This window comes from Setaria viridis, chromosome 8, assembly GCF_005286985.2.
Source record: "Setaria viridis chromosome 8, Setaria_viridis_v4.0, whole genome shotgun sequence".
Classification (NCBI taxonomy): Eukaryota; Viridiplantae; Streptophyta; class Magnoliopsida; order Poales; family Poaceae; genus Setaria; species Setaria viridis.
Window position 1 is genome coordinate 40,516,731 of NC_048270.2, and position 23,318 is coordinate 40,540,048.

The following is a 23,318-nucleotide window of genomic DNA, read 5'->3' on the forward strand; positions in this document are numbered from 1 at the left end:
GATGTTCAGAGATGTATTAGATGATCTTAAGGATGGAATTCGTGGAAACCCATAATAACAAAGTTTTAGGTTTCTCAGAGATATATGTCCTGACAAAATTTTAGAATTTTTGGACAAGGGGTTTGGGAGATATGAATTTTTGTATGCTGCTGCCCGAAATTTCAGACAGATTCTGTACTTCACATTCAACTGCAGTTTTACCCCTCTTTGGATTATGCTAAAAATAAAGGATCTGAACAAAGTTATAAGATTTCTCCCTTAATTTTCTAAGATATATTTGCTTGCTGTCATATCTTTTGTAATTTTAAAGATACAAAAAAGTGAAGCAGCACTGCTGCGGTTAACCTAGGTGATGTTTACCATCGTCGCTTGTTTGACCGGTTGGGCTATATGGGTGCTTTACTTGCTGTGTGCACATGGTTGTTTGAGGATATGTTCTGATCTTATTGTGTCAAAACAGGTGGTAACGCTCCGGATCACGCTTAGAGCGGCTATCTCCTTCATTGGGAGGCAAGTAACGTAGCGGTGGTTGCTACAAGCTTTAATTTGCTATTTTTCCTACCTCCACCTTAAATTTCAGAATGATAACTTATCCAATATCATCCATTCAATTACAAGTTTATGCACATCTTACTGTTGTTATTACATATGCCTTATTCTTTACTTTATAACTTGGTAATGGCTCTTGTTAGCATAATTATGATGAGGTTTATGTTGTCAAATGAGGAGAGACTTATCTGGTATATGCGGTGTATACTCTCTTTGTGCGATCTGTCTTGGCATTGCATTTCATTGCATCACAATGCATGGCATATGGAGTTAATTCGCCGCTTGATAGCCGCGACCGTACCGGTACAGCATCGTTTATTGGGCATAACGGTGCAGCTTCATACTTTGTTGAGTATGAAGGCAGGAGACATGGCATTTGCATTGCATTTGCATTTAGGGTGCTATCGGTTTTCTATGGTATTTATTTGGCAGTGGTGGTGAGAAGTGAATTTTCTCCAAGGTTTGGTGACGAATTGGTTTTATTTATGTATGAGGGTGTTGGAGTTATTATTATTATTATTATTCATTGAGGAGATACACTTACTGATAATAGTTAAACCATGGTCTAATGAACTTGTAGTTTAAATAGCTTGTTAAAGCTAGTTACTTGCTGAGATTTTATATCTCACCCCTATTTTTTTGTTATCCTCTCAGGTACTTGATGGATGGATGCTTTGCTTGGGGGGTTGGGAAGTAGCAGCACGTCATACACTTCTCTTTAATCAAAATCCTCTAGTGTGATACTGTAATATTTAAGTCCTTCTCTATGAGAGTCTATTTGTTGCTTAATGATGGTTAAGCTTTGTTAAACCTTGCCTTAATCGTTTGAATTTCATGTTAGGATCTTTTATTTATGCTAGTGTGCTTTATCTATTTTCATATCTTATTGTTTCTTGCTTCCGCGGTGTTCCTGATTTAGGGAAGATGCTGTCAAAATCTGTCCCTTTTGTCCGATGTGGCTTAGTAGCATCCTAAGGTGGCGTTTGTTTTTCTTGGGGTGTTACAGTTGGTAATCAGAGCTTAGGTTAATTTAATCCTAGGAAAAAATAAAGTCTAATTTGACACACTTGCACTTGTAGGTTGGGTACGGGTACATTGGTGTGTATGGATTATTTTGTCTTTATGCATACTTTAAATTGTTGGAGCTTGATATTTGTGTTGTCTGTGTCTTGTGGTGGCTGCAGTTATGCCGCCTAAGAAGCAAGGTCGGGCACGACCAGCGAGCGGTGCCCAAGCTGATGGCACTAGTCAAGCAGAATTACTTGCCGCAATGCGTGAGATGCAAAATGAGATGAGGACTTTGAGGCAGGCTGCTCGTGCGGGTGCAGCACAACCTAATCCTACTACCTCTACTCAGGAAGTTGCTGCCCCAGTTGGCCCTGAGAGTGGTGTCTCGCTGAGAGAGTGGGTTGGCATGAAGCTCGATAGTTTTGATGGCAATGGTACTCCTATTCAGGCTGCTGATTGGTTGTCATATGTGGAGGATAAGATGGAAGCTTTTGAGGTGTCAGCTCATGATCGTGTTCGTTATGGGGCACAATTACTAAAGGGTGAGGCACAGATTTGGTGGAAGGGTGTGCAGTCAGCTCGCACGGCTACGCATGGTTCTTTAACTTGGCCTGAGTTTGTTAGGCAGTTTGAGAGGAGGTTTTACCCAGTGACCTTCCTGGACAAGATGAAAATTGAGCTAAATAACTATGTGCAGGAAAGGAAGACAGTGGCTGAGTATGAGGTGGGGTTCAACCAGATTGTTCGCTTTGTTCCACATGTGGCCCATGATGATGCAGAGAAAGCAAGGCAATTTCGTCAAGGCCTTAAGCCTTCAATTCGCCATGTGTTGGGTGCCTTTGAAGTCACAGACTTTCGCTCCATGGTAGAGAAAGCCTTGGGAGTTGAGATGCAGCTTCAGGTCACAGCTGATCTAAATAAGTCTTTGAGTGGTGACCAGTCTCATGGTCAGGGTGACAAGAAGGTCCATTCTGGTGGTCATGTTCATAGGAAGGGCAAGTTTCAGCGTCACCAGCCGTACCGTGGTGGTTCAGCTCAGTCTCGTACTCCAGGAGGGAGTACTCCTCAGTATCGTGCCATTCCCAAACCTGGCACGGGGATGGTGTGCTTCAAATGTGGAGATGCGCATCATCTTCGAGAGTGCCGATGGTCCGGCAAGTGCTCTATTTGTGGTCAAGATCACAAGGACGTGGTTTGTAGGAAGAATCCTGATGCCAAGCTTCGTTGGGAGCTAGTGTCTTCTTCAGCTCCCAATGGTGCATTCCATATGATGGCGGCTGCATCTTCTACTCCTCACCTACCTGCACCGCCACCGCAGCAGCACCTACTTGCACCGCCACCGCAGCAGTACCTACCTGCCCCTACACCTCAGTACTTGCTAGCGCCACCGGTGACTCCATCGGCTGCCCCTACACTTCAGACTGGGGCTTACTGGATGCCCCATGCTACTCCTTCAGCACCCATGGTTCCATGGGCTCCCACTCCGACGGGTCCTACTTCGGGTGCCTCTTCTTCGCCTGGCGTTCCAGGGGCATATGTTATGCCTGCCACTAACGCTAGAGATCGTGGTGACGTGGTAACAGGTATCATCTCAGTTGATTCTTATGATGCTCATGCTCTTTTTGATTCTGGAGCTAGTTTCTCTTTCATCTCAGAGGCTTTTGTTGGTCGTTTGGGTCTTTTTGTTGAAAGGATTGGGGAGGCTATCGTTGTTAGTTCTGCTAGAGGGCTTGTTTCGAGTTCTATAGTTTGTCCAGGCTGTGTTGTCACTCTTGCGAATGAGGATTTTATTGCTAACTTAGTGGTGATTCCGTTGGAGCCTTTTGATGTGATTCTTGGCATGGACTGGCTCTCCCAGTATAAGGCCGTTATCTCTTGTTTCTGGAAAACAATCACTTTGCAAGCACCATCAGGACGAGAGATGATCTTTCAAGGGAGTGGTTTGAAGTACTCTATCTCCTTGTTGTGTCAGTTATTTCCTAATCGATGGACACAAAAAACTGGTATTCTTTTTGTGATGATTGGTGATCAGGAGGTTCCCTTGCGAGTGGATGATATTCTAGTGGTTTGTCGCTATCCAGATGTTTTCCCAGATGAGCTCCCAGGTTTGCCTCCTGAAAGAGAGGCTATTTTCCACATAAAGTTGGTTCCTGGAACGCAACCTATATATAAGACACCATACAAGATGGCTCCTGTGGAGCAGGTGGAGTTAAAGAAGCAATTGGATGAACTTCTTGCTAAAGGGTTTATCCGACCAAGCACGTCACCTTGGGCTGCCCCAGTCTTGTTCGTAGAAAAGAAGGATGGCACTAAAAGACTTTGTGTTGATTATCGAGCACTTAATCAAGTAACAATCAAGAACAAGTACCCTTTGCCTCGTATTGATGCTCTCTTTGATCAATTGAGAGGTGCCAAGGTATTCTCTAAGATTGACTTGCAATCTGGTTACCATCAACTACGTATCAAGGAAGAGGATATTGAGAAGACGGCTTTTAATACCAGGTATGGGCATTATGAGTATGTGGTTATGTCTTTTGGACTAACAAATGCCCCTGCTGTTTTTATGGAGGCCATGAACAGGATGTTGCATGAGTACTTGGATGTTTTTGTTGTGGTATTCATCGATGATATCTTAGTTTACTCCAAGTCAGAGGAGGAGCATAAGGTTCATCTCAGTCTTGTCTTGGATGCACTCCGGAAGAACAAGTTCTATGCAAAGTTGAAGAAATGTGCATTTTGGCTTTCTGAAGTGAGCTTCCTTGGTCATGTCATTAATCAACATGGCATTAAGGTGGATACTAAAAACGTTGCCTCAGTGGTGGAATGGCAAAGACCGACCAATGTAACAGAAGTTCGGAGCTTTCTTGGGCTTGCAGGTTATTATCGGTGTTTCGTGCAGGGTTTCTCAATTGTTGCTAAGCCAATGACTAATCTCACTAAGAAGGGTGTTCCATTCATATGGACTAAAGAGTGTGAGGCCAGTTTCCAAACTCTAAAGAATAAGTTAGTGAATGCTCCTATATTGACATTACCTGAGAGCGGCAAACGCTTCACTTTGTATACAGATGCTTCTCGAATCGGGCTTGGTTGTGTGCTTATGCAAGAAGGTAAAGTGATTGCTTATGCATCAAGGCAATTGAAGAAGCATGAGCAAAATTACCCCACACATGATTTAGAGTTGGCTGCAGTTATTTTTGCTCTAAAGATTTGGAGGCATTATCTTTATGGAGAGTCATGTGATATATTTACAGATCACCAAAGTCTCAAATATATTTTCACACAAAAAGAACTCAACTTGAGGCAATGGAGATGGTTAGAATTGATTAAGGACTATGATCTCACTATCCAGTACCATCCAGGAAAGGCAAATATGGTGGCAGATGCTCTTAGTAGGACAGGTGTTCCTAAGACAGTGATGTCCTTGATTGTTGATATGGATCGCATGGGGGTTTCGTTTTGTTATGCGGGCGTTGCACATCAAGAGACTCAAATGCTTATTCAGTCTCCCATAGTTGATCAGGTGCGTGAGGCTCAACAACATGATCGTTTGCTTCAAGAGGTTCGAAAGAGAATTTTAGGGGGTAGACCACGGGAGTTCACCATAGATGAACATGGTGCTATTCGCTTTAGAGGGCGTCTTTGTGTGCCACAAAATTCTGATGTGAAGATGGATATACTTAGGGAGGCACATCGAACACCTTACACAATTCACCCTGGTGAGACCAAGATGTATCGGGATTTAAAGAAAAATTTTTGGTGGAAAAGGATGAAAGTTGATGTTGCCAAATATGTAGCATCTTGTGGAATTTGTCAGCAAGTTAAGGCAGAACATAAAAAGCCTGCGGGTTTATTACGGCCTTTGGAGATCCCTGAGTGGAAATGGGAACATATCACCATGGACTTTGTGGTCGGGTTACCTCGCTCACCTCGAGGGAGAGATGCCATATGGGTTATTGTGGATAGACCCACTAAGTCTGCACATTTCATTCCGATGAAGTCAACTAGTTCAGCACCAGATTTGGTTCCCTTATACATGAGAGAAGTGCTAAGGCTTCATGGTGTGCCAAAGTCCATTGTTTCTGATCGAGATCCCAAGTTTGTGTCTAACTTTTGGCGAAGCTTGCATAGTGCATTGGGCACAAATTTGACTCTTAGCACTGCTTTCCACCCTCAGACTGATGGTCAGTCGGAGAGGACTATTCAGACCTTAGAGGACATGCTTCGTGCTTGTGTTCTTTCATGGAAAGGTAGTTGGGAGGATCATCTATCTTTGGCAGAGTTCGCTTATAATAACAGCTATCAAGCTAGTATCAAGATGGCTCCATTTGAGGCTTTGTATGGTAGGAAGTGTATTTCTCCCATATGCTGGGAAACTTTGGGTGAGAGATCTTTGATTGGTCCAGATTGGGTCCGAGAGACATCTGAAAAGGTGCGGGAGATACGACAGAATCTGTTGGCTGCTCAGAGCCGGCAGAAGAGTTATACTGATGTGAGGAGGCGAGATCTAGAGTTTGCAGTGGGTGACCATGTTCTTCTTAGGGTATCGCCAACCAAAGGTGTTGTGAGGTTTGGCACCACAGGAAAGCTTAGCCCAAGGTACATTGGTCCGTTTGTGATCACAACCCGTGTTGGCAGTTTGGCATATCGCTTGCAGCTTCCAGAATCATTGAAGCAAGTGCACAATGTTTTCCATGTATCTATGTTAAGAAAATATTTGAGGGATCCTGAGCACAAGATTGATTTGGAGCCACTTATTGTGGAGCCAAATCTAATTGTGGAATGTCACCCAGAACGTATCTTAGACTCATCTGACCGAGTCATGAGAAAGAGGACCATCAAATATGTTAAGGTTCTATGGAGTAATCAGTCTGAGCGTGAAGCGACTTGGGAGCTCGAGGACCAAATGCGCAAGAAGTACCCACAACTCTTTGAGAGAGGTAAGTTTTAATTTATCAAGTTGGTATACCTTTGAGTAGTTAAATTCGGGGACGAATTCATTAAAGGAGGGGAGAATGTAACACACTAAAAAAAAAATCAAAGGCCCAGCCAGCCCAACCCTTTTCCCTGGCCCGTTGCCCCCTCTCCCATCTTATCCAGACCAGTCCTCTCTTCCTTCTCACGTTTCTTCCTCCTTCCCTGCTCTCCCATGGCTTCCCCTCCCTAAATCCCCTCTCTACAGCAGCAAACCCTTGGGGGGAACTAGCAAAACGGATCGAGGACAACAAGAGGAGCAAGAAAGGTGCATCTTCCATGTAGATCGGTCCTTTCCCCATATCTTCCCGCTGCCCTAGGGTTTGGGGAACGACTAAGGTTAGGTGAATCCACTTTAGATCTGCTAATTGATGTTTTTAGGAGGTTCTTGGTCCTGAGGATTAGTGGATTTGTTGGGGAAAACACGGTTTGAAGGTCGATTTAAGGTGTGCTGTCCTGTAGCTCGGGCAGTGCTGCTGTCCTTGTAGATTTGGTGACCTAAACGATTTCTCCTCCAAAAGTGGATCATACAAAAGTTGTAGAGAATTATGAGATGTAACTGCTGTCCAAGTTTCATATTTTTGGTGGAGTATACCTTCAGTTATTGAATATTGTTTGGACGCTGTTTCTGAATGTCCAGATTTTTGACAGCAGATGTTCAGAGATGTATTAGATGATCTTAAGGATGGAATTCGTGGAAACCCATAATAACAAAGTTTTAGGTTTCTCAGAGATATATGTCCTGACAAAATTTTAGAATTTTTGGACAAGGGGTTTGGGAGATATGAATTTTTGTATGCTGCTGCCCGAAATTTCAGACAGATTCTGTACTTCACATTCAACTGCAGTTTTACCCCTCTTTGGATTATGCTAAAAATAAAGGATCTGAACAAAGTTGTAAGATTTCTCCCTTAATTTTCTAAGATGTATTTGCTTGCTGTCATATCTTTTGTAATTTTAAAGATACAAAAAAGTGAAGCAGCACTGCTGCGGTTAACCTAGGTGATGTTTACCATCGTCGCTTGTTTGACCGGTTGGGCTATATGGGTGCTTTACTTGCTGTGTGCACATGGTTGTTTGAGGATATGTTCTGATCTTATTGTGTAAAAACAGGTGGTAACGCTCCGGATCACGCTTAGAGCGGCTATCTCCTTCATTGGGAGGCAAGTAACGTAGCGGTGGTTTCTACAAGCTTTAATTTGCTATTTTTCCTACCTCCACCTTAAATTTCAGAATGATAACTTATCCAATATCATCCATTCAATTACAAGTTTATGCACATCTTACTGTTGTTATTACATATGCCTTATTCTTTACTTTATAACTTGGTAATGGCTCTTGTTAGCATAATTATGATGAGGTTTATGTTGTCAAATGAGGAGAGACTTATCTGGTATATGCGGTGTATACTCTCTTTGTGCGATCTGTCTTGGCATTGCATTTCATTGCATCACAATGCATGGCATATGGAGTTAATTCGCCGCTTGATAGCCGCGACCGTACCGGTACAGCATCGTTTATTGGGCATAACGGTGCAGCTTCATACTTTGTTGAGTATGAAGGCAGGAGACATGGCATTTGCATTGCATTTGCATTTAGGGTGCTATCGGTTTTCTATGGTATTTATTTGGCAGTGGTGGTGAGAAGTGAATTTTCTCCAAGGTTTGGTGACGAATTGGTTTTATTTATGTATGAGGGTGTTGGAGTTATTATTATTATTATTATTCATTGAGGAGATACACTTACTGATAATAGTTAAACCATGGTCTAATGAACTTGTAGTTTAAATAGCTTGTTAAAGCTAGTTACTTGCTGAGATTTTATATCTCACCCCTATTTTTTTGTTATCCTCTCAGGTACTTGATGGATGGATGCTTTGCTTGGGGGGTTGGGAAGTAGCAGCACGTCACACACTTCTCTTTAATCAAAATCCTCTAGTGTGATACTGTAATATTTAAGTCCTTCTCTATGAGAGTCTATTTGTTGCTTAATGATGGTTAAGCTTTGTTAAACCTTGCCTTAATCGTTTGAATTTCATGTTAGGATCTTTTATTTATGCTAGTGTGCTTTATCTATTTTCATATCTTATTGTTTCTTGCTTCCGCGGTGTTCCTGATTTAGGGAAGATGCTGTCAAAATCTGTCCCTTTTGTCCGATGTGGCTTAGTAGCATCCTAAGGTGGCGTTTGTTTTTCTTGGGGTGTTACAGATGGTGAGCAAGTCTTACCTCGGTAAGAACGTGAAGGTGATCGCCGAATACATGCAGCATATAGACAACAAGCTGGTGGTCTTCAATCCTGTGACCATGGAAGGCTACCAGTACATGGTCGCTGGTGAGAAACACTGCGTTAACAGGCCTGGACACACACCATGGTACAAGAAGCCGGACGACTTGAAGGTTACCACCGTGGAGCAGATCTGGCAGTGCGAGGGGAATCTGCTCATTGGTGATCAGGGCAAGGTGCTCAAGGACTTGTGCCTCTCTATGGCTCTCTCCAAGATGCTCAACCGAAGGTTTGCTGGCTTCAAGCTCTCAGAGGCAGAGCTTGAGAAAACCCACGACTTCGTATTCAAAGGCCTGCTCGCCGGGGACGAGCAGTGGGCCTTCAGGGTCATTGAGGAAGAACTTGTTTTTGTCCATGACATGTATTACACAAGGTACTCTTACCTCTACCAAAAGGGTCGATACCTGGCTCTCTGTCTGCCTGTCATCATGTTTGCCCTATGCTCGTGGCTCACAGTGGCCAGCCTGCACGTCAAGCATCACGACGACCCCTATCTCAGTAATCATAGCAATCGCAGTCTGATGTCTGGCACCATAGTCATAACGGTTGTCTTGGCATTCCTGGAGGCATACCAGCTGTACCTGTACATGGCCTCAGGTTGGTTCAAGGTGGCACTGATACGGAGCTATGTCGCCGCACCTTTTTTGCAAACAAGCTGTTTCTATGAGATGATCATACATCTTCTCTTGATGTTGAAGGTGTTTCGCCCATGGAAGGGCAGACTTGGGCAGTACTGTTTCCTCGAGAATCTTGGCCGCAAAAGTAAGGTTGTGAATTGTCTCCATTATGGTACACTGTGCTTGGTGGACAAGGCCATGAAGGGAAGCAAGAAATCAGTGAAGGTCTCCGAAGATGTGAAGAAAGCCATCATTGATTCCCTACTAGCAAGCAACGGACACCTGACGAACGGGGTAACATCGCTGCAAAAAAATGGCGTCCATGATGACCTCAAATGGGCATGTGATGCTACTGCTACTGACGGAGCGGTGGCTCGCACCATTGTGGTCTGGCACATTGCTACAACCCTGTGCGAGCAGAAGCTGGATAAACAAGTCAAAGAAGAAGACGCTGTCAAAACAGCCTCCACTTTATCCAAGTACTGCATGCACCTCCTTGCTTTCGCACCTAACCTCTTGCCCGACCACAGCTCCATATCGGAATCCATACTTGATCAGTCAATCCACGAAGCAAGCAAGTTACTCAAAGAGGCCAAGGACAAGAAGATCAAGGGCAAGAACAAGAAGATCGAGGGCAGGTGTGAGATATTAATGCAAATTAGCACTGATGATGATTGTGTTGATGATGAAACAATTCTTGTTGCGCGGGGCGTTCACCTTGCAAGGCAACTGATTGATAACATACAAGACTTCACAACACGGTGGAAGGTGCTATCTGATTTCTGGGCGGAGATGATGCTGTATGTCTCGCCATCCGACGATGCTCGGGAGCACCTGGAAGTTCTTGCAATAGGAGGGGAGTTCATCACGCACCTTTGGGCGCTGCTCATGCATGCCGGTGTGCTGAAGCGAGGACCTACAGTGCCAAAGGATGTTGTGTGACCTCTTTAACAAGTACACACGTAGCAGTCATTATATCTATCTAGTGCTTGTAACATTCTATGTATGTTGGCACACCATGTGTGAGTTAGTCTGTCGAGTCTGTATCTCTTTTCATGTCGAGTTAGTTTGTCGAGTCTGTATCTCTTTTCATGTCGTGTCTGTTATCAGATTTTGGGCAGAGTCAGATCTGGTAATTTCCGCAAGTTTCCTTAAGAAGAGCGTGCGTTCAGGTTGTTGGACGTGCGCGCGTCTAAGGTGGCCATTACAGTCGCAATCTGTTCCATCGACCACTTGGGCACTCTCTCTCAGTTGCGTCTGTTCGTCTGTCAATTGAGCAGATCCTGTTGCAGCAGAGATTGACCCTGCTACTACAGAAGGGGCGGGGATCCCCTCCTGAGGATTCCAGCTCTTTAGGGAGGGGTTCAACCTTGAGGAAGATGCCATAGTAGGAATTCTTGCATTCATGTTCGTAACAATACTGAGTGTTATGGAAAAATATGGTCTTCTTCCTCTTCCCTCTTTGGGGAAGGGAAGCCTTTATTCTTCGCGGAGTGTATTGGGGATATAGGACTGAAAGCAGTGATCAAGGACACGACTTGCCTTCTTGACCTTGCTCCTGCTGTTCGTACTCCTCGAAGGCTTGATCTTCAAATCCCTCGAACTGCTGAACGTCTACACGCATCACACAAGCACATACAAGCAAACAAGGGCATAAAGTAAGAAAACAATACACCAATCACAATTAAACAGAGAAAACAAGCTTGTAAAATTGATCTACGCTTTAAAAATGAACATGTAGATATAAAGAATGCGAAAAAAGGAGTTAAGATGCAAAAGATATAAGTAAAATAAGATCCAGGGGTTTTTCTGCGAGAATTCAAAACTTTTAGGGTCAAACTGCGAAAAATTGAGGACTTATACATAATTACGTGTATAAAATGAAGGTTTAACGTGCAAAAACGCAACTTAGGATGGCAGGTTGATTTTAGAGAAACTCAGGGTTGAAACCGAAATAAAATAGGACCAAAACACAAATGCTTTTGAACTGGATTGGACTGCGGGTTGATTTGCGGAAAAGGTGAGGGCTTAAGTGCAAAAGAGGTGCGACGCGGCGCGGTTGACTAGTACGCGATCCAGTTGACCCGCTGTGGGCCGTCGGATTTGGATCCGACGGTCACGGTCGTCGGCGACACTGAAGCGGTGGCAGAAAAAGGTGGCGGACGGCGACGAGCGGCGGCGCTTCGCTGGAGTTGGCCGAAACAGCGCTCCGGGGCTCGGTTTCGCGCGCGGATTGCACGAGATGGATGCGGGGAACACGACGAACTCATTTAGGGCTTTGGTGGGGGTTGCGGTGCGACGGAGCTCACTTTTTGGCGGCGGCTTGTGGCGGCGCTGCTAGGGTTTGGAGGGGCGATGGCTGGGTGCTTGAGGCCGGGGGGGGGTGCGGCGGCTTAAATAGGGGCGTATGGTGGCGAGATACGGATAGGAGATGGACTCCGCGCGGAGGAAGCGCGCGGCGGTTGCAGGAGGTGGGCGGAGTCCGGGCGCGGTCGGGGAGAAGTCCCGGCCGGATACGCCTGCCCCACCCGTCAGACCGGCGGAAGGGAGCGGGTCGGCGCTGCTTCGCGGGCCGCGGAGGAAAGGAGATGGGCCGGCGAGGGAGAAACGTGGCATGGGCCGGAGGAGCTGAGGGGAGGCGGGGCCGAAAAGGGAGGGAGGTCGGTATGCTGGCCAGGCCGGCAGAACAGGCCGAGCAAGCGAGACGGGCCGACAAGTGAAGGTGGAGCTGGTGGCGCTGGGCCGCAAGGAGTTGGAGCCGTGCTGAAAGAAAAAGGAGGAGGAGAAAGAATGCAGCCCAAGAGGGGAAAGTAAAAGAAAAGAAGAAAAGGAAAAGTTTTGGAAATTGAATTTGAGATTTTGAATTGGAATTTGGATCAAATACAATCAACCAAAAATTATGCACCAGCATGAATGTACAACAAACTCCTATGGTGAATTAATTTAATTTAGAGAAAATAAAAAATAATATGCCTAAGAATTTAAATGACATCTTAATTAAGCAAATTTTAATGAATTTAAATTCTTTAAAAATTTGGTGTTACAAATGCCAGGCTTTCGGGTCCGTGCACCCAAGTCCTAACATGACGGAGATTCTGGGTACCATCCTAAGCCAAGTAGCAGATGGTGCAATGTCTGCTGGCAGTGGCACCGAACCTGCAGCAGAACAAAATATCATCAACGACATATCAATTTCCCTCTCTGACAAGAGGTACGCAACATTGCATCCTGTCCATTCCCATTCCCATTCCGCTTGTCGAACAACCCGTTTGTGTTATGGTACTATCCTAAAAATAGAACATATTATGTTTGGAACGTTAGTCCAACAACCCGTGCATCCACACATATTTTTAGAAAAAGCATAGATAATTGAGCTTTGTGAAAGGCATATAATTTAGTAATATTTAGAGGTGATTATGTTTTCTAAGTTTTTTACCATGTTTCTTCTTCCTCCTATGATTATGTGAAAGGTTTTATGGAGTACTCAACAAAGTTTGCTAGTCCATTAACCACGCTTTTGCACGGGATATAAATTTTAAAAGATTCATAAGTATTAAAAGCTCATGGATAGTTAATCCGAAGTCTACGAGTAATTGAGAAATTGCTTATCTTTGCTTTGTCTCCTATTTATTTAATTTTTTTAAAACAATATATACCCATATAGGTATTTTTTTTTAATCTTGTATGTTGGTGATTGGTGTTGATTAAAAATTACTTTATATGCCTTTTAATTCACATTCATAGTCTTTTCAACTTTAGATGAAACATTAGTGAAGGACTGAGATGGGCGACTGGGGGTGAATAGGAGCCTCCAATAATTCTTTTAAATAATAAGGTCTATATCCCAATTGCCACCCAAAACGCATCTCGCTTCTAATCATCAAGATGACACTAGTCAACTCGTGACAATCTCATCTTAGGAACGATTAGAAACACTCGAAAGCGTAGCGGAAGCAAAGAAAAGCAAAACTTTGAAAAGTTTGCACGAGATATTGATCTCAAACACTACCAAATCATTACTTGACTAAGCATGCTTGAAATAATTAATTAAGAATTAAGCATGATTAACAAAGTGACAAAACTACTGAACAAGTAGCTAATAAACAAGGTAGCACAGATTAACTAGTAATAATTAACTAGCTCAAGTGATAAATTAATAATTGCATGAATTAAAGAACCGAGCAACCAAAGAAAAGCAACTGGGCTGCAGCTTGCTCACCTTGCTGGGCCGCTTGCACACTGCCACGGAAGAGCTCCTAGCTGCTGTACTGATGGGCGACCCTGGTGCTGCACGGACCGGTGTGCTGGGCCGCCTGGCTCCGGCCTGCTACGTTGACAGGTCTGGATCGCTCGAGCCTAGCCACGGCCTGCTGGACTGCTCGGCCGCGCGGCTCCCTCCGGCCTGGCTGGGCTGCCTGGCCACCCGCGCTGGGCCGCCTGCCTGGTCAGCTGCTGCGCAGGCCAGGAATTTTTTTATTTTTATATTATAATAAATTGTCGAATAAAAAATTTGTAAAAATAGACGTTCACTGCCGGACCAAATGGTGGTAAGATCGCTTTTGCCGTATGAAACGGAGGAAGGGTACCGGCCGCCACGTGCTGCCCTCCCTCGCCGGCTGAAATGGTGGTAAGGACTCTTCCGCCATTTCAACCAGCGAGGCAGCCCGGGTTGGCGACCTATAGTGAAACGGCTATAACGACCCCTTCAGTTATTTTCCCTTCATTTTTTTGACTTTTATCAATTATTTTTCCTTTATTGTTTTATTATTTCAATTATATAGTTGTATCGCAATACTTAACTTCGTAATTTGAGGTTATACCTCTATCTTGAATATTGTTCCTTTAAATTTTTATATGACATTTTTTTAGAGAGGTAGAGTGATTGCACGAAATCATTGAAAATCATGAAACTCCAGCCTACGTAAAGTAGTCTGTGGATACAATTGTACAATCATGCGCGTTACAATTGTACACATGATAGCTTGTACCGGCGTACAAAAGATAAAAGAGGTCCTACATACTAAATGTGTTCTCGCTTGAAACGAAGCTGCCACCTCCCCCTCCCCGACCACGACCACGCCTCGCTGCCCGCTGCGCTGCTCTGGTCTGCTGCTGGTCGTACGTCAAGAGCTCTCGTGGGGCAACGTCGCAAGGCGGACGTCCTACTGCGGCTGCATATGGTGTCCCGAGCTCCTGGGTCACGTCCTGTGTAGGAGCCTTCGGGGCCTCACGCAACTACGAGGCACCGATCACGTTAGGCTTAGGTCCGAAAAAATTGTCCACCCATGCATGGAAGCCTGACAAGATTGTCCACCCATGCATGGATGTTGGACCTCTGTCCCTCCTCCTCGACGGAGTCCTCCGGAGCCTCTCCGCGGTCTGCGAACCCTGTTATGCAACTAAGGAAATGATATTGTTGGTTTCGTTGCATATTTAAAATGGAATAGAAAACATGTATTCGTTGTGCACCGAAGCGGTGTAGCTCTATGCCTGGTGGTGCTAAAGAAGGTCCCGCTCCACTGTAAGCTCCGTACATCTGCGGGCTGTGTTAATAAATTATTATTTAGTAAGGTGAATTGGAAAATATTTCGTAAATGGTGTACGACAAAATAACGTACCGAAAGTGCATTTCAAGTTTACCCCAAGATGTGATAAGATGGTATGGATGTAAAAGTTTCTATGCACCTTTTTTTATTGGTACCTGATAATAATCGATGACATTTGGCATTGGGAAGAATGGGAAGTCATCCGAAAAGCTCTTTCCAAGAATAATATGGGCTCTAAAATAATCATGACGACTCGTGTCAAGGCTTTAGCTGACAAATGTCGAACTGAACAAGGTGCACATGTGTATACACAGAGTTTTCATCACGAGGACGCTAAAAGACTATCAGACATGATACTGAACAAGTCTGTCGGAAGAGACATACTTGAAGCCAATGCGGAGTGGCTACCCAGAAAGATTGTGCATACGAGTGGTTTGATGCCACTAGCAATAATCTGTTTGTCGTCAGCATGGGCAGAGAGCCATGCATGGGCAAGACGACGACTATGGGGAATATTGGTATATTTGGGTAAGTGAAATGCTGATGGATAGGTTTCTGAGTCCTCCATCCTTGAAACCACTAGTCCAGAGTTTATGCCTTGTTTTCGACGATCTTCCCGTTGAGCTGAGGACTTGCTTGCTGTACTGCAGCATATACCCTCTGGGTTATTTTATTCAAAGGGATTGCTTGGTCAGAAAATGGATAGGCGAAAGATTTGTTTCGCAACAAGAAGTATCAGAAGCTTACTTTGACAAGCTTGTTTCTAGGAATCTATTGCAGCCGGTACCCAAATACCAGAGCTTTTACATAGTCCACCCCATAATGCTAGCCTTCCTTGTATGCAGAGCAAAAGAAGATAATTTTGTTGCTTGTCGGCAGCACAATAATGGCCGCGGTAGCTCCTCGCACGCCAAACAGATCCGTCGCCTTTCTCTCGACACGGATTGCATTCCAGATGAGGATGTAGTATCTCATATTCGCTCCCTTGCTGTTCTTAGTGACCAACCCCACATTGGTGTCCCCTTGAAGAAGTTTAAAAACCTGCGAGTGCTAGAAATTGACAGCTGTAAACGTCTAGAGAACTTTTCTCTGGTGGATATATACGGGCTGATCTGGCTGCGGTATCTGGGTCTCAACGGCTGCCTTGAAATCACAGAGATCCCACGGGAGATTTGGAGACTGCAGAATCTGGAGACGCTAGAGGTGAGGAACACAGGTATTTGTAAACTACCCATGGAAATTGGGACACTGGTGCATTTAAGGACTCTGAATGTAAGTGTCACAATGGTCACAGAGGTTCCAAGGAAAATCACCGGACTTTCTCGTTTGGAGAATCTGGATGTAAGCTCGACAGGGGTGAAAGAGTTGCCTAAGGAAGTAGGAAAACTACAGGAGTTGAGGACTCTGGACATTAGAGTGACTAAAGTCAGAGAGCTACCCCGCAGGGAAATTCCAAATTCTTTTTGAAGTGTGGTCGGCCACTTTGATTCGAGTTCTGGTCGAGTGGTGAAGTTGCCTCTGGGTGTCTTCAGATCAAGTGGTGATGAACAGGTTATTTCCTCTTCTGGAGCAAATTGCAGGGAGAGCCTATCCATCCTCGTGCTCTTTAATCATCTCTACAAGAGGTGTGAAGTTCTTCCAGTTCCGATGCATAGAGTTGCCGGGAGACACATGAAAGTCCCGCAGTGGGTCAAGCAAGACTTGTGCAATGTCTGCTCCTTAGATATCAGTCTCTGCAAACTGGTGGAGGAAGACCTCGAGTTTCTGAAGACGCAGATGCCCAACCTGCAGGCTCTCCAACTAAGGTTCGAGGTCCTCCCACGGGAGCCGGTTGCCATCACTGGTGGAGGGTTCTTGAAGCTAGAGACGTTCTACGTCTGTTGCCGTCTGCCACGGGTGATCACCTTCTGGGAAGGAGCGATGCCGAAGCTGAAACATCTTGAGTTCAAGTTCTGCACCGGCACGGCAAGGCAACACTACTCCATGGGAATCAGGCATCTCGACAGCCTTGAGAAGGTCATGTTCCGATGCTCCGAGTACTACACAAGTCACGGTCCGGGCATCCGCGAGACAATTGATGTACTGAGAAAAGAAGCTGCGGAGCATCCCAACAAGATCACCCTTTGGGTCAATAACATGAAACCTGAGGTTTTCCTCAAGACAATTGATGTACCCTTTAAAGAATGGAAACGTGAACAACGTCTTCGACTATCGACGGCAGCAGAGGTGCGCGAGCTCAGCGGGACAAAAACAACGCAAGGGCTGGAACTGAAAAGAAAATTCAAGAAAGGAAAAGCAATCTTGAAATCAGGGAACGACGATTGAGGGAAGCAGAGCGCTACCATAACATATAATAATTGCTGCAATAATGGATTTACGTTTTATGCACTTGTTCGCTGGGCCTAAACAAAAACATATTATATCTTGTTTTTTCAAAATCGGACCTTCCTTCTCCATGACTCTATGTGACATTATCTGTACGCACACTTTTTTTTTGATGAAATAGGAGGGGATGATCATCCCCTGCTGGATATATATATTAAAGAGAGCAAAAAATGTACAGGTACAGATCAGGAAACAAAAAAGAAGAGAAAGAAAATCAGAAAAATTACAATGAGTGCTCTAGCCATTCAAACATTGGTTGTTTCCAAGCCTCTTTTACTCGTAGAACAACTTGAGTAAAAACAATCCGAAACCTCCTCATTGCATCTTGGATGGAGGGAGTAATATTCCTGAAAATCCAATCATTTCTTGCCATCCAAATACACCAACTCATGAGCACAATAATTTCCATAAAAAACGGGACTTGTAACTGAGCTTTGAAGCTTGTAAGAATTGTGTAAGGCTCCTCATCCAGGTTAGCAAAAAGACTGATATTGATCCAGCACTCTTGGGCAAAGGGACATTGCAGTAATAGATGGAACAAGGTTTCCTCACTATCCTGTGAACACAAGATACAAGAATAGGAGGGTAGAATCATGTGTTTTCTTCGAAGCACATTTCGGGTACTTAGCCGGTCATTAAGAAGGAGCCAGAAGAAAAACTTATGTTTACTTTGACATCGAGACTTCCAAAGCCATCCAAAAATCGGATGCACATGGCGATGGCCAGACAGTACATGATATGCTTTTGATGAGGAAAAGTGAGAATTGCCCCAAATATATGCCAACAGTCATGATCTTCATTAAATTGGATTCCATTCAGATCTGTTCCTAATTGAAGAAGCTGATCCATAGCTTGAGATGATAGAGGCAAATTAAAAAGTTGGTGCAAGTTAGGCAGGTGATAAGCTTTCCTAACAGATATATCAACCTTTGTAGTGAATGAGTATAAGTGTGGATACTCTTGTGCTGGGATCTTATTATTCCACAAATCATGCCAGAGGAGACAGGTCTGACCACTATGCACAGTTACAGATGCTAGACCTTTGAATTTGTCCAAGAGTTTCACAACATTCTTCCACCAAAATGATCCTTTTCGGACTTGTCCTGGTAACCTGCCAGAAGCATAATATTTCTCCCAAATTAGGTGTACCCATGGTATATCTGATTTATTCAGGAACTTGTGAAGGTACTTACGAAGAAGAGCTTCATTCTGAGTCCTAAGATTTAACACCCCAAGGCCACCCTCTTTCTTTGGGAGACAAACAAGATCCCAGGCAGCCTTTGGAGGTTGCCTATTATTTACATCAGACTTTCTCCAGAGGCAACATTTTCTATATTTGTCCACTTGTTGATATACTGTCTTGGGTAGCTGGAAAGTGCACATATGAAACATTGGCATGGCTGTAAAAATTGAGTTTATCAGCTGAAGCCTCCCTGCGTCTGACAGAAATTTTGATGTGGATACCAATCGCCGTTCACATCTTGTGACCGTAGGCAGGAATTCCTCAATTTTTGGCTTGGTAAGGCCAAGTGGAAGCTTGATTGTCATTATTTTTCCAGTTTAGTTTCTCTTCGTCATATGCAGTGCTAGCTTGCAGCATGCATGCGCACACTAAACATTCCGTATGTCTTGTTCCAATCATTCAGATAAAAGTCGTCGCCATATGAGTATGATTCACGCTAGTGATCCAGTTCTGTTAATTATTTGCTTCCGTATTAAATAGAGTTTTAAAATATTTAAAGTTCATTAAGTAATAAACTAAGGAAAAAAACCGAACTGAATTTATTTAATAACACTTGGAAGTTGTTCTAAGAGGGATAGAGGGATAATAAATAACTTAATTTGAAATTATGTATTTCAAAATATGTAGCACTTGATCTTGTAAATATTAAATTATACCTTATATAGTGTGCTTGTCGAGTTTCGTAACATTTAAAGTTCGAACGCTATTTTTATTGAGATGTTCCAAGTAGGTATATTTAACTAAACCCTAAGCGGGATATAGGAATAATAAATAGCCTACTTTAAAATTTAAAATTTCAAAATATATGGCACTTGGGAACATCCACACCATAGTGTCACGCAATGAAAATATTTGTTTGGAGGGGTTGTTTTTAAAATATTATTAAAAAGGTTAAATTAAAAAAATTGCTTATGTTTGGTTCTGCTCTAGGCATGGCCGCAATGTGCGAATCCTCTCTCTGTTGGAGGGATTGGATGGATGCTGCCGATGAGACAAGGAATTGAAACGGGCCAAAATAAATTCTCCTATAAAGCGGGCCTGGGCCTAGTCATCTCCGCCTGAGTGAGCAGGGCCGCCCGCCAGTCCAAGAATGAAACTCTCTCTGCACCGGGGTCGCAGAAGAAGATGACGCGTGCGGCCGCGTCAATGCTTTTCTGTTTTGCATATTTACCTCCTCATCAAAATACTGTGTACTGATCCATATAAGCACGTAAAAGACTAATCTAATAAAAAAAAGACAGCACAATTATTCAACTTGTCGCGATCAGATAATTATGCACAGCGCAATTATTAATCGGAATGGGTCTATCGATTATTCGATTTGCAAGATGGCGCTGCTCGAGGAAAGCATGACCGGATTATACCTAGCATCCTGCACTGCACTCATCAGGAGTGGAACGGAAAATGGTGGCGCAGATGCTGATGCAGAGCACTCTGCCTTGACATGGAATGGGAGACAGCTGAGCCCCCGTCTCGGATTAGTTCCCTTCTCGGATTTTTATCTCGTGCGCTGGAGCCTGAGACCAGATCGAATTCGTTTCGGCTTCAAGCGGGCCTGGCCCTGGTCTTCTGTCTAAGGCCCGATTATATATAGAAAGATAAAAAACGCAATGATCTTGGATTCTTCGTTAAAGCTAACCCTCAGGAGATCGTCATCAGGTACCAAAAAAGGTCAAGTTAAAGATTGAAGGTAATTCTTCCTGCCTCCTCATCAGATGAAATTTAGGTGCACAGCTTGACGGTCCCCATGTTCTCACTTGGCCTTGTGCTGCCGTCACTTTTGTTCAGTGTTTTCCATCTTCAGCTCATCTGTACACAACTACAGGCATTAGTTTGACACTTTTTGCTATCCTTGCACAACTGGCGGCATAATGAACGCTCCAGTGTTCTTGTGCAGTCACACAGCTAGTGCTTCATTCATGTATTTATAATCCCAACAAACACTGGAACGATGTAGCTAGCAGCTCCAGCCATACATGATAGAACGCGAAACACTAATCAATAAACAACCAAAAGAAAACCTCAGCCTATTTTGGTCGAACACAACATCTAACCACAAATTATTGTCGCCTTCCGATCCCCGGTCCGTCGCCACCTCCCCGGCCGAATGAAGAGGCACTCGATGCTAAGACTGTTGATGAAGAGGCACTCGATGCTCCCACTGCTACAAAAGCTGAGGTTAAAACAGAACCTGAGAATCGGGAGGATGAGAAAACTAGCAAGCATCTAGGGAGGAGCAGTGCTAGTTCGAACCAAGGAAGCACGAACGGTTCTGCCTCAGCAGCACCAGGCCTTCACGAACAGGAAGCCAACTCTGCATTGAAAATCATGCACGAGTTATCTGATCATCAGTTGGAGCAAATAGAGAAGCACCTGGATTCCAGCACCCATGTTGCTGCCGTGAACTGTCCACAGCCAACTCACGGCGGCGGCGGCGGCTATATGACTGGACCACCAATGGTGGGCCCCGTGCACCCTGAGTATGAGCTGATGCCTGCAGTTGCGTCCCCTGTTGCTGTCTGGAGCGATGGGGGGAGCGCCATGGTGCCTGCATTAGGGCATCCGGCTGAGACTTGGGGACCGGCGTACGTGGAGCACGTGTACTATGCCTGATCGCCTGATTTGCAGTTGCAACGCTTGTCGCATTGTCTGAAAATTAGCATCTCTTGTTGTGTTTTGCACTTTTGCTTGACTCACAACTCTGCCCTGTCTATATCACTTTGTCTATCAGCGAATGTGCGGCGCGTGAATGTTTCGGAGCATCTATTGCGTATGATATCTTTAACGATTTGGAGTTGGAGCATCCGTTTGCTCTGTTTTTTTCTTCCAACTTCAATTCAGTCTTGTAACGACGCTGCAGCGTGCATGCTCGCTTCTAGGATGGATTCTGTGTCACCTTTGCGGCCTTATCATGTATGGCACCTGAAGGAAATTCGTGTGCTATTTTGTTAGCTGAATTATCGTGAAGAAGCAGAACGAACCTGTGGTAAAAGCCGGGGCATTCCTTTGGCCGGAATCTGAAACGGGAACCGGGGCATGGCCAGAGGCTTCGGTGCAGAGCCCAGCTTCGACGCAGCGAATACCAACCCCCCCAGCTCGACTCCGGCGTCCGCTCGTGGCCGCCGGCGTGACCAGTGACGATGTGGGCCAGCACATATAAGCACGGGGCGTTGCGAGGCGGCATGGGAATGGTTACAGAGTGGATCGATTGAGCACCACAGCTCCCACCCCCACATGTAAGAATTATTGCATCCCCTGTCCTTGGGCTGCTGCAGCCTTTTCCCGGCCCTCTTTTGCTATCAAACAAATGTAGTAACTATGGATACATCATCTAATTTTCTGCTAATTAAGGATACATCATCTAATTTTCTGGACATGGTCAGGAGGGTAGTCATCTACACTCTCCAGCTGAGTTTTTGTCAGTTATTGTCATAAAAATATGAAAAAAGTTGGGAAGTTGAACCTTTTTCCAACATCTCACCGCAAGCGCATGCGACAACTGCTGAAGTCCAGGTATGTAGTAGTCATTCTACAAGTGCTGAATGTGCCCTGAGATCTTTATAAAGATGAACCAGTACTTTGCACTTTGTTTAGAAACTTGCACAAAGTCTAATTGGATATTTGGGGTAGGCAAGTGTGCATTAATGATAAATTTGGATTCGATTAATGGAAGGTAAATATTACCTTATCTCCCAAAACAATGAGCATGCCTGTTATCATGGGCATTATTCACTTGGAGGAATGCGCACCACCATCGTTGACTCCAAGCTGTTGTTCAACCCGCAGCTCAAGATCCAGCGCCTCAAGGACGCCATCTTCACATAGAACGAGCGGCTCGCGCGCGCCAAGAAGCGCAGCGCCTTCGCCTCCCTCATCGCCGCAAAGTTCATCCCCAAGCCGCTCCACTGCCTCGCCGTCTACCTCACCGCCGAGCGGATCGCCAGGCCCGAGCAGTACGCGGAACCGGTGCTGCCGCCATGGGCGCTCTATGTCACGGCGGGGGAGTGCCCGTCCACCGGTTCTTGGGCGCGGAAAACGGCGACGACGGCGGATCCGACGGCGGACTGGAGGGGGAGGGCGCGGACGGTGCTGTTTGGCCTCAGACGCTGGCAAGGAGGGCGGATCTATCCCTCCAAAAAATTTCATTTCCAAACTCAACTTATAAAAAATCTTATCTTACTATTACTAATTGGAGACTCCTTTTAAAGCCTCCAGATGAAGCCACATAGGATTCCTAGGTGGACACTCTAGAAAAAGAGAGAAATTCTAGAAATTCTCACAAAAAAGCAAAACATCCGACCATCAATCGACAGATTCAAATCATCATAACCATTGGACCTATTATGTTTTCTAAAAAATTACCCACCTATGCCATTATGAAAATAGCCTAAAGTAACCCCCTAAATCTATATATAAATTACCCACCTCTGCCATTATATAAAATAAACTAAAGTAACCCCTAATCTTCATCAAAATTACCCACTTATACCATTATAAACAATATTTAAAATAACTCTCTAATTTGCAACTGAATCGCCTACCACTATTACTTTAAAAAACTTAAAGTAACCCCTTAAATTTGCATCTATATTACCCGCACATGCTATTATTAAAAATAACATGAGGTAACCCTACGTTTGAATCAAATAACCTTAATTAAAAATATACAACAATATATGATTCTAAATCGTCTATATCCTACACTATTGGTATAC

General features: G+C 44.5%; 2 protein-coding genes and 1 long non-coding RNA gene across 3 annotated transcripts; 2 read left to right on the forward strand and 1 right to left on the reverse strand.

The window, feature by feature from the left end:
* Positions 1-8,736: 8,736 nt before the first annotated feature.
* Positions 8,737-10,371, forward strand: LOC117834679 (uncharacterized). Its single transcript, XM_034714209.1, has one exon. It carries the CDS (start codon positions 8,737-8,739, stop codon positions 10,369-10,371), a length of 1,635 nt encoding a protein of 544 aa, XP_034570100.1.
* Positions 10,372-12,512: 2,141 nt separating this feature from the next.
* LOC117834680 (disease resistance protein Pik-1-like) lies at positions 12,513-17,339 on the forward strand. The gene is given in 4 exon segments (XM_072290351.1): positions 12,513-12,640; positions 14,299-14,302; positions 15,104-15,455; positions 15,487-17,339. Coding segments are annotated over 4 exon segments (2,298 nt in total). The 3' UTR covers positions 17,301-17,339.
* A 3,166-nt stretch (positions 17,340-20,505) lies between these two features.
* Positions 20,506-23,072, reverse strand: LOC117866556 (uncharacterized). Its single transcript, XR_004642934.2, has 2 exons — positions 20,857-23,072; positions 20,506-20,767 (listed from the first exon to the last, which is right to left on the reverse strand). It is a non-coding gene; the product is annotated as an uncharacterized lncRNA (long non-coding RNA).
* Positions 23,073-23,318: the final 246 nt, after the last annotated feature.